The 15418-nt window shown below is 53.9% G+C and overlaps 5 protein-coding genes across 5 annotated transcripts; 2 read left to right on the top strand and 3 right to left on the bottom strand.

Moving 5' to 3' along the window:
* Window positions 1-5: 5 nt before the first annotated feature.
* On the bottom strand, window positions 6-2942 carry CDEST_12375 (Putative major facilitator superfamily, MFS transporter superfamily). Its single transcript, XM_062928531.1, has 3 exons — window positions 1359-2942; window positions 360-1309; window positions 6-305 (listed from the first exon to the last, which is right to left on the bottom strand). Exons 1-3 carry the CDS (start codon window positions 2120-2122, stop codon window positions 133-135), a joined length of 1887 nt encoding a protein of 628 aa, XP_062784582.1. The 5' UTR covers window positions 2123-2942; the 3' UTR covers window positions 6-132.
* A 416-nt stretch (window positions 2943-3358) lies between these two features.
* CDEST_12374 (uncharacterized protein) lies at window positions 3359-4101 on the top strand (the record flags this gene model as incomplete). The annotated part of the gene is made up of 1 exon (XM_062928530.1): window positions 3359-4101. The coding sequence occupies exon 1, from the start codon at window positions 3562-3564 to the stop codon at window positions 4099-4101; it is 540 nt and encodes a 179-aa protein (XP_062784581.1). The 5' UTR covers window positions 3359-3561.
* A 147-nt stretch (window positions 4102-4248) lies between these two features.
* On the bottom strand, window positions 4249-4425 carry CDEST_12373 (uncharacterized protein; the record flags this gene model as incomplete). The annotated part of the gene is made up of 1 exon (XM_062928529.1): window positions 4249-4425. The coding sequence occupies one exon, from the start codon at window positions 4423-4425 to the stop codon at window positions 4249-4251; it is 177 nt and encodes a 58-aa protein (XP_062784580.1).
* Window positions 4426-4464: 39 nt separating this feature from the next.
* Window positions 4465-4722, bottom strand: CDEST_12372 (uncharacterized protein; the record flags this gene model as incomplete). Its single annotated transcript, XM_062928528.1, has 1 exon — window positions 4465-4722. One exon carries the CDS (start codon window positions 4720-4722, stop codon window positions 4465-4467), a length of 258 nt encoding a protein of 85 aa, XP_062784579.1.
* Window positions 4723-10879: 6157 nt separating this feature from the next.
* On the top strand, window positions 10880-15418 carry CDEST_12371 (uncharacterized protein). The gene is made up of 7 exons (XM_062928527.1): window positions 10880-11643; window positions 11760-11863; window positions 12047-12375; window positions 12478-12666; window positions 12776-13044; window positions 13125-13843; window positions 13912-15418. Exons 1-7 carry the CDS (start codon window positions 11521-11523, stop codon window positions 14501-14503), a joined length of 2325 nt encoding a protein of 774 aa, XP_062784578.1. The 5' UTR covers window positions 10880-11520; the 3' UTR covers window positions 14504-15418.

Here is a 15418-nt window from a genome sequence, read left to right as displayed (position 1 = left end):
CCTCGAATACCATTTACACTATTACTGCATTAGGACTATGTCTAACTATAATTGACTCTTTGTAGGGTATCAGGGATGTAAAGACAAATCGCAATCACAGAATTCTCAAGCCTAGAGCTAGAACAAAAATGATTACTTGGCCGCCAAACGCCCGGTGCCAATAAAGCTGTTGGCTCTGCTAGCCGACGGTGTACCTCTGGGTGTGCCGCGGGGCGTAACACGGTTCTCGCCGAAGAAACGGGACTGCTGACTGTATGAACGTTGGTAGACCGGACGGTCGGGCTGGTCGTTTCCAGAAGCAGCAGCTGTAACATGATTAGCACCTTGTTCAGTAAACTCTGTGTTCAAATTCGACTTACTGGCTTGTCTGTCTCCAGGAGCGTAGCTCACGCGACGACCGCCGACATCATCTCTCGCGCCAGCCAGCTTCTGCGCGAATGGCGAGCGAGCACGCAGGGCAGGACCTTTCCAGTAGATGACGTAGACTGCGACAACAAGGACGAAAGAGATGCAGAAGAGAATCGTACAGGCGTACTCCAGGTTCTTCCCGCTGTCGGCTCCAATGTTGGTAAAGAAGGGGGTCGCGGGGACGGTGAGGACACCAGCGAGGAAGTCGCGGGCCCAGCCGTTACCCCCGGTCGCCGAGGCGGAGTAAGGTCCGTACGCGCAGATCATGTAGTCGATAGTGGCCATGTAGATTGCATAATTGGCGATGCCGACGATGGCTGCAAATACCATGGAGCCAATCCAGTGGATGGGCGGGCCTTGGATGGTCCAGGCGAAACCGATCAAGCCGATTGGTAGGCAGGGTGCGGTGTACAACAGGAACCAGAGACGGGACTCGTACTGGGCTCTGTCGTCGTTGGGCTTGGCCCGGCGCTCCTTGATGTTTCGCTTGATGGCCGGGATGAAGAGGAGCCAGGCAAGGACGTACCCAATGCCGATAGGGATGAAAGCAAGACCGACCTGGACGGTGGTGAAATTCCACTGTCCGTAGACGAGGACGAAGGACTGGATGAACATAAAAATGAGGGCGTCGGAGAAGCCGGAGAGAAGCGACAGCACGAGCACGATGGGCTCGGTGAGGAACATCTTGAAGGGGCGAACCCAAGTGGACAGGATCTCCTTGGCGGAGAAGCGATCCTTGAAGGGGACGAGCTCGTCGGGGCCCCATATGTTGGGGTTGCCCTCCTTTCTGCGACGCTTGGCGATGCGGTTCATCATGATGGTAGTGCGCGTCTCGGGGACGGTGAAGAAGTGGAGTGCCTGTACAGCAACTCCAAAAATGAGTTGAACCCAGATGGACCATCTGAGATTGCGTTAGCTTAGTTTCGGATGCGATGATGTGATTTGCATACCTCCAGTGTAAGTACGCCTCGGTGAAGCCGCCCACGATAGGGCCGAGGACAGATCCGCCGACCGAGGAGAAAACGACATAGGCAACAGCGTATTGCTGGTTGTCGGACTCGAACATGTCAGCAATCATACCGAGGGTGACGGAGCCACCGGCAGACGACAGACCGCCCAGGGCGCGGCCGACCATGATGGAGGCGAAGTTGGGCGCCAGGGCGACGGGAAGCTGCCAGATGTTGACGAGCAGCAGCGAGAGCTGGAGCACCGGCCAGCGACCGAACTCCTCAGACCACGGGGCCCATAGTTCGCAGCCGAAGGCGTAGAGGACGAGGAAAATCATGGCGCCGCAGCGGCCAGCCTGAGCGCTGACACTGAATTCGTCCGAGATACCGGCGATGGCGTTCGAGTAAAGCGAGGTATTGAAATTCATCGACACCTGAACCCAGAAGATTACGGTGAGGATGTACCACTTTTTCCACTTGGGAAAGGAGAAGCCGAGCTCATCGTAGCAGTCGTCCTCGGTGATCTCGTACTTGTCGTATGTTCCAAGCTTCTCCAGCTTGGCGCCATTGGCGTTGGCGAGACCATCGGCTTGGCGGTCCAAGTGATTGACGTCGCGTTCAGGCTCCTTAGGGGATGTTTGCTCGTTGGTGCTAGCGTCGCCGTTGAGGGTCCCGTCGTTTTGGGGCTCGAGCTTCTCGTTGGCGACCTGGAGATCGGCGTCGTTGATAACCTGTGGCGGTTCCTCGGCAAAGCGTGTCTGAGGCATGATGGGCCGGTTTCATGCGCTGGCGTACAATGAAAATGGTGGATGGTGAGGAAGGGGAGGAAGGAAAGAGGATGGGTTTGTTGCCGTCCACCCGTTTATGACAGCGCAGGTAGAAGTAATGGCGAAAGGGTAGGGGGCTGAGCGTGTCGACTACCTTGGGCGGGCTAAACTCTGTGTGGTTCGGAAAGAGCAGAGATGGACCAAAGATGAGCAATTGTTGGGAGAGATCTGGTATATCAATGCCCAAGAGAGCTTCGGACGGAAACCGAGGGATATCGCTCTCGGCCGCCATGACGGTTGACTCGAAGCAAGCTGCCGCGGCGCCGTCCCCGCCATGGCCACGGTGCCTCAAACGTGCAGTCGCTCAAAACTGTGACATCATGGTCGACACTGGACGGTGACGCCAAACAGGCAACTTCTAGCGCGGCACGTCCCACATTTCGAGATGCAGCGCAGCGTGCTTAAGAGAGGCCAGAGGGCGCTCGAAAAGATGGTGCTAATAAGACTGGAGTCGTAGTCACAGGTGTTCGTGGATGGTCCACTGTGGATTCGACGGAGAGAGTCCGGAGGAGGGTCGACGAACAGGAAACGCGCTCAGGCGTGGAGCCAACCATGAAGTGACTTCACGCTGACCAACGTATCGTCAAGTAGCATACAGGTAGCGTCTCGCCCTCAGCGTTGATGCCGCCGGATATAAGCCGCGTTGAGATCGAGGTCGAGGGCCTGGACACGAGGCTTATGCCAAGTGGCGGGAAGGCGGCAAGCGAACTTGGCACTTGGCAAAGGTTGCACACAAAGCTTGTTTGTGTCTTTCAGGCGGCTCTAGCGGCGGCTTAGCAAGTCACGTGCAGGTCCAGTAACGATCTAGGTAGGTACCCTCGCCACAATTGCACCAAGGCGAAGGTAGGTAGGTACTTAACCATGGCAAAAGGTCCCGCTTCGGGGACGATGACGAGACCCAAAATGGCTGTCCCTTCTTTTCTCGCGTCTCTGACCAACCAACAGAGAAAGAAAAGCACGGGGAAACAGGGAGAAAAAGAAATGTTTCTCTGAAGTTTTCTGAAGGCTCCACCGCACAGAGCCAGCCTTTGCGCTGTGGTACCGAGCTATGACGTCCTTGAACCGGGGGATCCGAACCCACGTCGGACGAATTCAACGGAGATCCATTGCCTCTCCCAGTCCATCTCTGGTCCATGATCCATCCCATCTCCAGCTATCCAATCTTTCCCCCCGCAACACTATCTGTTTGATCAAAATGGTTATTTTACTATGGGACAAAATACCATAATAATGAGATAGGGCACCCTTACTGTACACCCACGATGTGCATCGATAAATTTAGGCAGTCGTTCATCAGCCATTCCCGCAGCCGCCCAGGACGGCCCGACTGGTGATGAAACCCAGTGACCGAAGCATTCCGAACCAATCCGTGTATCCAGATGCACATCAATCTTCCCTCGCTACTTTGCACAGCCCAAATGCGGAACCTCCGCTACCATCTTCCAGCCCCCTTCCTCATCCGTCACATCGGCCAATCACAACCGGATATGCGCCACCCAATCCCAGGTGAACCAATCAGTAAGAATGACGGCCAGGCGAGTGAAATGGTTTACCTTTTTACCATTGACTTGGGAATTAAATCTCACCTTCCCTCTCATAACAGTAACAGGTCTAGATGTGAGACGAGCCCAGAGCAAGTGGTGATGGTTTTGTCGAATCGATCCGGGCCGAGTTCGCCGATGCGGACCTGCTTTGACCCGGGCCAGGGCCGATGCTCCATTCCCGGCCGGAGCTTGACCCGCCGATCCCAGCGTTCACAACTCACTTCAATCCTCTTACACAGCAACAACAGCTACAGCAGGTCATGTCCTTTGGGTCGGTTTCTGGTTCTTGTTGGAAATTACTACCGTGTCTCGTTAGAATTTAGCAGAAGCTACAGTATAAAGATACTGACAAATAAAGAAAAGGCAAAAAAGTAAAGAAAAACCCCTAGCAGCCTTGTGATTGTCCGAACCTTTTGACACCCAACGATGATACTAGAACAATTGGAATTCCCCAATGCAGCCTCACACTACGAATCAGATCCAGCTGAGTATATTCTCGCTCCGCTGCGCTGCTACATTGCTTCACGCCCACGCGCCCACATCAACAATTTCCAATCCTCCCTCCACCATCAGAAGGCGATCGCACACCTGGAGCAGCTCGACGTGAAGCAGCCGCAGTCCAAAAATCACCATTTCCATGCCCTCGGGCGTCCCGACATGTTCCTTCGCAGCCTGCACCTGCACCTGCACCTGCACCATGTCCGTGGCCACGTCCACTGCTATCTGGAACCCGCTGACCTAGCACGCGCTCAACTCCCCGTCTGGCCTGATGACCTGCGGCGCGCCGCTGATTCGGGCATGCGGGGAGTGATACACTGGGACACACACTGCCCACGGCCTCTTGCGTTGCTGGTTCTGTAACCGGCGGAGCGACGGGTTGCTCCCCCATCTCGTATCGATTCTCTCGTGGAGCTGCCTTCGCGTGGTTGGCGAACTCATCTGGCGGCGGCAGCGACCGTCCAGCCTTTTAACTAGGTGTTGATGGAAACACGTCATTTTTTTATTACAGCGAGAAACCGCTACCCCTCTTCGTCGCCTAGGTTCCATTCTTCGCCAAGTCAGCCCAGCTTCTCAACGTTCAGGGACAATGGGGCTTAGCCCGCCTCAGGTGTCAGGCATGTCAGCTACTCCTCCCCTCCCCTCCCATAGTGAAGGTTGCTTCCGAAGTGAAATTCAGGAAGGGAAGGCAGTGAGAAGCCAGTGTCACATTAGCGTCCCTGCGCAACAAGCGAACTCGAAGTCTCTAGGAATCACAGATGATCGAAAGATCTGTTTGTCTCGGGAGGGTTCTTCTTGCTCCTGAAAGAGAGGGAATCACCGTTGGTTTCGGCAATCTCTCGGACATCTGTCAGAGCAGCTCTGCTGTCCTCGGAATCGTCATTCTTCTCCTCGGGAAGAGTGCTTCTACCACCACTAACGAAGCAAGTTGGCAAAGCGACAGGCGGCATCGTGACCTCCAAGACGTGCCACGGGAGACACTCCCATTGCGGCGACATCGGGCTATTGCCTTGCAAGGACTTCAACTGGTTGTAGACGTGCATGTAACAGGATCAGTCTCTTGTCGTCGGATATTATCTTAGTTATAAAGACGAGTAGTGAGAACTTGTCCCCTATTCTATTGCGTATTAGTGGCATGTAAGAGCGGTAATCATGTTTTACTGGATCTTGGAGGCGAGTTGGCATGGGAACGAATCGACGTCGGAATCCGACTTTTCGACCAGACAACAGTGGAAACCCGCACCCACCTAGCAAATTTCAAGAGGTAACAGCAGTTGAAGAATGGTAACAATTTGGCATGTCTTTTAATTGGAAAAAAGTGGTTGTCTTCTCTCACTGTCGTGGTGGGAATGTTTTGTAGCGGGACTTGGATAAATAAAGTCTTGGCATGACTAGAAAGATTACGATCAGAAATCGCACAATCTATGAGAAAGATATTGGGAAATCTTATTTGAAACAAAGGAGTTTCAGTTCGGGCGTTGACTTCTACCACTCCAGCGTCCGTATCTCGTTTTAGTGATGGCGGGTCAGTTGTCACGGCCGAAGTAAGTTCTCCCTGTTCCCGTTTCCTGCAGCGCTTTTTGAAGAAAATCAGTTGTCTCACCTCTTTCTATTTGAAACGAAGATTTGACGTTTTCAAAGTTTCGGGGTGGGATCTCAAAGACTGGCACCAGACAAACAAATAACGTCTGAACCTAAGCTTGTCAAACTTGTTAAAAGATCTCTAGTCCGTTTTTTATGAGTTCTAGGTGTAGGGAAATTGCTAAACTACGTAAAGAAATAGTCATAATCATGGTACCGATCATTGGTAAGTTGGATTCCACGGACGACACACTTAGGTGAGTAAACTTCACAAGGCACTCGGTAAGTGTGTGTGGGTATCTAACCATATAGTGTACCCTTCAGGATGCCAATAGCCCGGGGAATCCTGCAGCCTGGCAGTGGAATGTTTCGTAGTGCTCATGGACACCTGATGGGGTATGGATACCAGGCGTAATTACTCCGCTGTTGCAACGTATTTTCAGCATCGAATAATACACTGTTGAATCCGGTACCCGACTCTGAAAGGCACCAACGGTTGCTTGGTGTCTGTGTAAGCAGCATTCAGCTATCTGCCTATTACCATTTTCATAGCCCTAAACGCGCAGGTTTTTCATCTAGCAAATATGTGGCCAGATCTGTTCTGGCCGGATGGGAGCGAACTGGTTGACAAAGAGTTCACGAATACGAGACCCCAACAGTATATCCGTTAGCCTATTCATCGATCTGAGACTGAGAAACCGACCGTGAAGCCGACTCCTCCCTGTCATTATTCACCACATACGTAATCTGACTGTCCACAATTTCCGAAACGAACTTTGAAGAGGCGACACGTAACACCTGGCGGCAGAAACTGCCTTTCCAATTTGGCATGCACAGTAACACAGAGATTCGGGCCACGGTTCACCTTGGGGACCTGGCATACACCGTCAGACACGTAGCTCTCAATGAACTAAGCCGTCCAAGGGGGTCAAGAATCGGTCGGTTTTTCACAATGACAGAGCGGGTGTTCTTCTGTGAGCATCCGAATCGACTACAACACGATGTAATCAGCCAGGAGCAATTGTCGGGACACAGATTTCGGTGGTGTATCGCAAGGGCCGTGTCAAAGGTGATCGCAGAAGCAAGTGCCCTCTTCAGTGGATCAGGTGCCGTTCTCTAGGCATGGTCTAGTATTGCGTAGCGTGTGCAATCAACATCGACATCGTTGTCCAGACCTTTTCCAAAGTGGAGGATTCGAGGACTAAAAGGAGAAGCAACCAGGCCAGGAAAGCCTCTCGGGGTTGGTGAAAAGGAGAAGGGTATGTGAACAACATTGAGTTCTGGGTAATGGGCCATGGCCAATGCTTAAGAAGAAATTTTGGGGTGCTTCTACGACGGCCCTTCAGTCTGACAAGTTGACTTGAATATATCCAAGCAGACGATCTTTTCTCCTTCAACTTAACATCGACCGGTGTCTCTTCTTTATGTTGCTCAAGAGGGCTCCCAGTCGCAACAACCCATCTCCTGCAAACCCAGCAGCACAATTCAGCTGCCTACATGCCTACAGGCACTGCCATCCATCCTATTCGATTTGCCACCCGGAGCTGACGGACATCGTCAAGATTTTGCTTGTGTCACAGCCTCCAAGCTCGTTTCGAGATTTCATGCAGTCAAACAGGAACGCGGCGGAGCTTATCAGACACAACGGCCGGTTGGAACCTTCAGGCCTCGGCTCGTGTGCCGAGATATCCGCGACCGCGTCACGCGCTCAGTTCCGGCTCTCCGAGACCGCCGGCTACTCCGGTCCTGAAAGTCCCGCCCGACGATTCCGTACCATGCCGGACGTGTCGTTTGCCACGTCGGCGCCTGCCCTTTACGTGTTTTCGACCAAGCTTTGTCTTTGCGTGTTGAGTTGTCCCGGTTAGTAAGCCTGCGCTCTCAGCAGTCAAGACGGCAGATGTGGAAGAGCTACCCGGGACCCCCGGCCCAACAACCGCCTTCTTGACTGTCGAAAACCAGTCTTCACCTCTCGAGAGCTGGCTTGCTCCTCGAGCATGCAGCCAGGGCACTGCCAGCGACTTATCCGCCGGGACAGGTTCGGAGCCTATCAGCCTAATGGAGACTCTGGTTCTCGCCACCGACGTCGGGCACAGGGCTCCTGCGGCTCTTTCTTATTCATTAAAACGAATGAGGGAGCGGTCGGTCGGTTATCTCCCCGGCGGTGGTTTTCGTCACGCAACACAAGACAGTTGTTCTGAAAGTGCCACAAGGGCCATCATGGTGGTCTAAACTGGGGCGTCAAGGGCGAGGCAAGGTGAACAATCTCAGCTCAGCTGGGATGAAGCTTGCCTAGGGATCAATTCTTTCTCGACAAGAGCTTTCTGTGTCCTCTCAGCCGGCGACATGACCCTCTACGTCGAAGCCCCGTTTGTCTTATCCAGGGTTCCGAAAGTACCAGAAACCCAGTTCTTGAATTCGCCCCCCTAGACCAGGGAGGACGATAGCAGCGGTCTCGCTGCCCAATGGCGTCCCAATGATCCATGTCTCGCGACCCATTCATAAAACCATAAGACACCATCACCAAGGTGAACATTAATTCTTTTCGTTCTTGTGCAGTTGCGTCAAAGGGATCGCGGTTTCTAATGAACGGACAGGCTTGGTCGAGTTGATTCTTTGCCACACAGCGAAGCAACAGCTAGTCCGATTCCGACAGCTCCGGACCAGAGGGACAGAAATGGAAGATGGCCTCCATGCCCCAGTTTCGAGCAGCCGGTCTAATAGTCGACATTCAGTGCATGTTGGACCGGCCGGACTTGACTTTACCCCACTGCGAGTCACGTCGCGCCGAGCACTGGAAGACGGCCAAAGTGATTGTTGGGCAAACTCAGCAACGGCGGGGTCGAGATGAGCGGGACAGGTGTGCATCGTCGGTCTTGCCCAACACCAGAGACTGGAGGCAGCGTACTTGATTGCATATGGCTTAGGTGTCAGATGTCCATGTTAACGCTGAAAGAACCAAAATAGACGATTATCTGGCGGCCGGGGCAACTAGAGGAAGTGATAAAGTCCAAAGGCCATCGGACTAGCCAGCCTCCCGACCTGTTGGGTGATGGCTCCATGAGCAGTGCAGGCCTTAATGTTTCCTGCCAAGGTTGATGAGACGTGGCGGGCTTGTGGCATTGGGTTGCGTTGCAGCAGATGACAAGGGCGACAACAGTTGGGTAAATAGGTACTCTGTAGATACCTACCAACTTCATGGATTAGTAATAGAGGCCTCTTCGTTGATCGACTAGATACAGCATAGTGCTGTACCCAAAGGTACCTACTTACCCACGTACGTACCGACCTTACCTTACCTACCTACCTACCTAGTTACGGAAATCGGTCGTTTGGAGCGGCTAAATCCGAGCGCCAGGCTACAAAGCGGCCAGCTCGTGATTTTGCAAGGGTTAGTCCGGTGACGAGAGGATGAGATGAATCAACGAAACCGGGTGAGAAGCATAAGTCAATGCTGTCAGCCGCCAGAAACCCACGACATCGTCCTCTGTAGGCCCATGATAGGCCCAATCATGATAAAAACAACCTGTTGACACCTTGCAGAGTTCCGTGTCGCAGATGCAAATCATTGAAAGGGTCGCTGCTGTGTAAGGATGCTACGCACAACCTTCCTGCCTAGGCACTAAGCAGACAATTACCTAGGCAGAGAATTTAGATTAGTGAACGGCAGTTGTCTCCTCCTGTGGCCTGTGCACGCTAACTGGAAGAAAGCCTTACGGGTGGACAGGGCTTCTCTGTTCGCAGACGGCGTTTTGACGACTGTGTATGCGTACATACTACCTACCCACACAGTAACGGAACTGGGCAGGATGTTACATCAGACAGTAAACGCTGGTTAAGTTGTGTGGAAAAAAAAAAAAACGGATAACTGCCTCGCCGATGAATTAGCCCGGTAGTTGGTGCCCGCCCCTAAAGGTCAAGCGTACCGGGACTGGGATGGATGGCTATCCAATCGCCGACGGATGGAGCATACAGCGGCTGCAGTGATTCGCACCCTCGGAAAGGGTTTTCCTTCTGAAAGTCTATCTCTAAGTGATGCCAATTTGCCAAGATGTTCGACTCCTGAGTGGTCTGAGATTGTGGTAATTTATCAGTCTACCTACTTAGGTAGCGTATCGTTCCGTGCCTGTATGACTGCGATTGCGCTATCGTTTTCAACCTGTCGTCTTAGTTGCGCTTTTGCTCTGCACCTCTTGATGGTCTTACTACTAAGATCACAGGCGGATATCCCTGAAACACGACACGCAATGACTAGACTCGCCCCATAATATAGTGAGAGGCAGCTGCCTTAAGGCCTTGGAGTGTGTAGTAATCAAATCGAGTGGGCGGCCTGTCTATGACCGATATCGGCGGAGGATCAGGGTTACTCCCGTTCGTAACAAGCACGTACAAAATGGCCGTGCGAACGATACTGCACGGCCAAATCCTCACACCGATGTGTGATAATGGCCTCACCATATTAGCAACCGGTCGAGGCATTCCACGTTGTCCATGGCTTGCTTACGAAACGCTTGCTGTCCGATACAATTGATGTCAATTAACAAGTCGTCCGTTTTGTGTCAGCCGCGCTGCGTCAAGCAGCCACGGGACTAGGAGAAGGTCTATTCGATACTTGGAAGTCACGGAATTTGAGCTCCTGAACGGGCTAGGCGATTCGCAGAAAGGTAACTGACTCGCGAGGAGATGACGGGTGGAGGGGATGGGGGATGGCAGCCAAACCCAAAGTTACGGATACACTAACTGCATTATATGGGAATGCAAACAGATATCTAGGAGTGCACAGTAAAAACGACTGTCCTCCGCCCGGGATCAATTCCTCTTTTGAGGCAGGGATATGCATAGCCGCATGGGTCGTCACTGGTCCATTATACGGGCCCGGGATTAAAGTTGAGGATTTAAGCTTCGCCCCTAAAACACCAGACAAGCATCATCAGCGTCGAGGGTGTGCACGGCGGCGTTACTCGTGACTACCTAGGTATTGTATCCAGCATAAACACGTCCTGTACATCGTAGGCATTTATCTCGCTCTCCGAGCGTGTGCGAGTAGTGTCGCAGGCTGGCAAGAGAAGGTTGAATGCCACTATTGATTACAAGTACACAGGACAGTTGCAGTAAGGCACTATTGTGCAAACTCTGTCTGGTAGGTAACATGAGGGGGTCGTTTTGCGCGCGAATCCATGACAAATTTGCACATGCCTCATTCCAGTCATTTCCATCCCCTACCTACCTTTCGTATACCTAGGTTGGTACCTCAACCACCATCCCATCCACCACTACCCACCACCCACCTGCTCCTAGAAGCTCACCCCCAATTCCAATCTGCACCCAAGCATCCCCCCATTGACCAGAACTCGGTCGGCGATCCTCGCCCTCGCTCTCACCCTCGCCGAAGCAGCAAGGACAGAGCAAAGCCCGCGCGCGCAGTGCTTGCTACCACCTTTTCTTACCTATTTTCCTCTCCCTTTCCCCCCGTCCCCCCCTCTTCTAACCTGTCCCCTACTGCTACTACAAAGAAAGCCACGAGTCAAACTTGCTCGTCCCGACAGTCTGTTCCTCCCCCCTCCGTCGTTCTCGGTAACCATACATTCCAACCAACCCAACGTAGAAAGAAGGTCGATTCTGTCCCGATTCCCTACCCGGCCACGAAGGCCCGACGACAGTCTTTTATACGCTGCCCGCACATTGAAAAGTCCGTCTCTCTGCCCCCGCCAAGAAGTTATGGAGCAAAGCCCCGAAGCCCAGCAACAACATTCGCCAACAGACGGACAACCGGCAAACCGCGGCTCCGACGCACTCCCGAGACCGCGTCCTTTGGCCTGCACTCCATGCCGCCGCCGCAAGGTAAGGGGTTTGATGTCCCCATCCCATTGCGCTCGCCCCCCATCCCCTGGTGGCATCTTGACGGTTCGATCGATCATAGGGCTAACCGACGGGACGGCTCGTTGCTGCAACGACAGATCAGATGCGACCACAAAACGCCAATCTGCTCCAATTGCGTGAGGTATGGCTTGGAATGCGCCTGGCCCGAAGGCCGTCGCTCTTCAGGACGCCGTCAGAGACCGTGAGTCACCCTTGTCCAGTCTTCAGACTCAACCTCACCCTCACCCTCGCCCCGCCAATCTTATTTACCGAAGAGATGGAGAAAGAGAGAGGGCTGGGTCGGTTGACCTGACGCTTATGCTTATCTCCGATCGTCATCGGCTTCCCGCGGCTGACGCACTCGCCATGTTGCGACCTCCAACAGACTCTACGAAGATGTAGTTTCGAGACTGGCCCAGATGGAGAAGCTGGTGGAGGAGCTCCAAACCACAAAGCCTGACCAGGGCGCCACGCCTCCACCACCGCAACTACAGCATGCCAATTTCCACGACGCCGCCGCAAGCCTCTCGCCCCTGGCCACCACGACGTCGTCCTCGAATCCTCACTCTCCCTTATCGAGACGGAAGGCGAGCAGCGCAAGTCCTTCGTCGGCTAACCATGACTCTTATCCTTCGCCGCCCTCCGCTACCTCGTCGACCGGCGCGAGGCTGTACTATACAGGCGCTCCTGATGACAGCACCGTCTTCGCAGCAGGTAATGAGCCAGAGCCTCCGTCCAAAGAAAGAAAGAGAGATAGGCAGAGAAAGTGCGTTCATCGTCAGGAAACTCATGTTGGCTGACATTGTCCTTCACCAGGTGCCTGTTCTCTGCTCTCGCCTCAGGGACTGTCCCAGATTGAGCTTCTAATTGGAGACTCTCGATTCTCCAATGCTCTCAATGCTTTGCAGCCAAAGGCCCTGGCCCTGCATCATCAGCCGTACCTGGCACACGAGGACCTGAACCACCCTCTGCCTCCTAACCATGTCATCATGGACTGCGTGAACGGTAAGCCATTTGCGTCGATGCCATGCCTCTCAGCGCGCGACAGACGGATAGATGACGATGTGTTCGCAAACCGGACAACCGGAATAGCTCGCTGACCTGCCATTCTCAGAGTATTTTGTGACAATGAACGCCGGCATACGTACCTTCCAGGAGCACGAGGTGCGAGCTGCTCTCCGATCTTACTTCCAAGGGCAGCCTCCCGCCGACCCAGGGTGGCGGATGGCTGTTAATGTTATGATCGCCCACACACTCCGCAAGAGAAATCGCATGCGGAACAAGGAAGAGTACCAAAAATATATTTACAACGCCCTTGGCATGGTCCCGAACATTATTCTGCGTACACCCTCTCCCATGACGATAGGGGCACTGTTGTCGACGGTGAGTCCGAGAGGAAGGGGGCCGCATCCCCGGCTTCGTTGTCGCTCCCTAGCTGCAACTCAGCAACTGATTATCCGCAGGTCCTCTACTTCAGCTTCACCTCTGAAAACCACATCGCCATGACCCTCATGGGCCTCACCGTGCAGCTCCTCCTGATGGCGGGCTACCACCGCCTTGAGCCCGATCTGGTTCACGCAAACCCGCAGAACATGGAACCCGTGAATCACCTACACCGCCGCCGCCTCTTCTGGCAGGCCTACATCATCGACCACGACCTTATGTTACGCATCGGCAAGCCCCCACTCATTAGCGACGACTTCCTTCTCGACCTGCCTGAGGAGCACCCGGCCGACGGGTACAGCATGTACTACTACCCCGGTGATGTGACACTCAACTTCTTCCTCCAGCAGGTCCGCCTCGCTCAGATCCAAGGCCGTATCGCCTCGTCGCTGTATCACCGCACCGGCGTGTCCCCGGCCGAGCTCGAGGCCGAGATACGCCGCCTAGACGGCGAACTGCAGGAGTGGCGCGAGAGCATCCCCCCGATGATCCGTGCCGACAATGTCGACGCTCTGCTGGACGGCGACTATTACAGGATGGTATCCCTGACGACGCTGCATTTCACATATTTCCAACTCGTCGTAGCCATCCACTCCGCCGCCTTCCGGCTGCCCATGCTAGAAGATCAGGAGGGTACCGAGGCCGCGGACATAGGACCCAGTCTCGCATTGTGCGTGAGCGCGTCACGTGCCGCCATCTCGCTCTTGAACTACCATCAAATCGAACACCCATATACGCCGTGAGTGAACCAATCTACGCTACACCACTGACTCCGTACGAAACCCAGCTCACCCGTAGCCTGCTTAGATATCTCCTCTACCAAATCGCCTGGAGCGTAGACATCCTCTTCGTCAACATTCTCCAGAACAAGACGAACCCCCGCGCGCGTCGTGACCTTGACCTCATCCGCACCGTCATATCCTTCTTTGAGAAGTACGACCCGGGCCACCAGACTGTCGTCTCGTACCAGATCATCAAGGTCATCGCCGACGTCGCCGCCTCCGTTCTCGCAAACACTCCGACTCTGCCGCCACACATGCTCCCCGTCTCGCGCGGGCCCTCTGCCGTCGTTCAACAACCCCAAACACCCATTCAAAATATTCCTCTGGACACCCTCTCGCCCACAATAGGAGGGCCCGGGTCGGCCCGCAGCGGCAGCGTCAACAGCGGCACCGGCGACGTCCTGGGCTCCATGACGAGCCTCTCCATGTCTGACACGCAGCAGCAGCAACGGCAAACTCAGCAGCAAGGGTTCATGGACATCTCGGCGGGGCTGACGCAGCCCAACGAGAGCCAATTCTTCACCGGCTTCATGGATATGGCCGCCGACTGGCGACTGCCAATGGACTACCAACCGGAGCTATGGCAGTACGACATGGATACTCGATTTTCTGGCTAGAATTGAGACATCCCACCACAATCGGTCCAGAGCTATAGAGTGAGGCTAAGGATCGCTGGGGGAGTCACACTGAGACGGTCCACATCTGTCCATCCGGCGGTGGATCGCTGCATTTAGGATCCGGCAAGCCGCCGAAAGAAGCCCGCATCCTTGGCGTTAGCGCCGATGATTAGCCGGCCCATCTGGCGATGCCTACGGAGGCGGAACTTTCGAGTGCTGCAATGTCAAGCACACGGCTAAACATGCCCGAACATATCGAAGCCCCATCGTCAGTATCAGGAACACTGCACCAATTCGAGGAACTCGAGGGAAGCAACGAAACCTGATCGTCCGCCGGAGAAGAGGTTGCTGCATCGGAAAAGCCGACCGAACTCGGTAAACGAGTTAACGAACCTCGATGGACGGACCTGAGCGGCCGACACCATGCGACGGACGCTCGGTAACGAGCGAACAGGGAACCCGGGACAGGTGTATTTTCTTGCTTTTTTTCTTTTTCTTTTGTGATTGAGGATACCCACAAAAGACAGGAGCGCGAGCAAAGTCTAGGTGCCTCAACCATGTGGGAAGAACAGGCCACTGGAATTGATTTTTGACTTTTGATCATTGGCTCCGTGAGACATCTCACCTGCTTTTGCTTCCTTACTCCGAAGACATGGCGCTCAAGAAATTACGAAGTGGGAGAAAGGGAAAAGGTGGCGCAGATCAAGATTGTTGTCTTGCTGAGTGAAACCTGCCCTGCCTACCGTTGAGATGATCAGTGCGAAGTTGGAAGAGCATCAACGGAACTCTTTCTTTCTTTCTTCTTCTTTTTTGTTCTTAACCTCTTCCTCTGGGCATGGTTCCGTCCCCGCCTCGCATGACAAGGCAGTCAACCCGACAAAACGACCCCTGTCGACCAGGAGAAACAAAATCCGG

The sequence above is a fragment of the Colletotrichum destructivum genome, chromosome 8 (genome assembly GCF_034447905.1).
Source record: "Colletotrichum destructivum chromosome 8, complete sequence".
NCBI classification, from domain to species: Eukaryota; Fungi; Ascomycota; class Sordariomycetes; order Glomerellales; family Glomerellaceae; genus Colletotrichum; species Colletotrichum destructivum.
Note: the sequence above shows the minus strand (reverse complement) of the source record. Positions and strands in the feature narration are given on the sequence as shown.

Coding starts and splice junctions, on each gene's coding strand:
- CDEST_12375 (XM_062928531.1), bottom strand. CDS start 2,122: ATGCCTCAGACACGCTTTGCCGAGGAACCGCCACAGGTTATCAACGAC. Junction 1,310..1,358: donor GAGGCGTACTTACACTGGAG/GTATGCAAATCA, acceptor ACGCAATCTCAG/ATGGTCCATCTGGGTTCAAC. Junction 306..359: donor TCCTGGAGACAGACAAGCCA/GTAAGTCGAATT, acceptor ATCATGTTACAG/CTGCTGCTTCTGGAAACGAC.
- CDEST_12371 (XM_062928527.1), top strand. CDS start 11,521: ATGGAGCAAAGCCCCGAAGCCCAGCAACAACATTCGCCAACAGACGGA. Junction 11,864..12,046: donor TCAGGACGCCGTCAGAGACC/GTGAGTCACCCT, acceptor GACCTCCAACAG/ACTCTACGAAGATGTAGTTT. Junction 13,844..13,911: donor ATCGAACACCCATATACGCC/GTGAGTGAACCA, acceptor TAGCCTGCTTAG/ATATCTCCTCTACCAAATCG.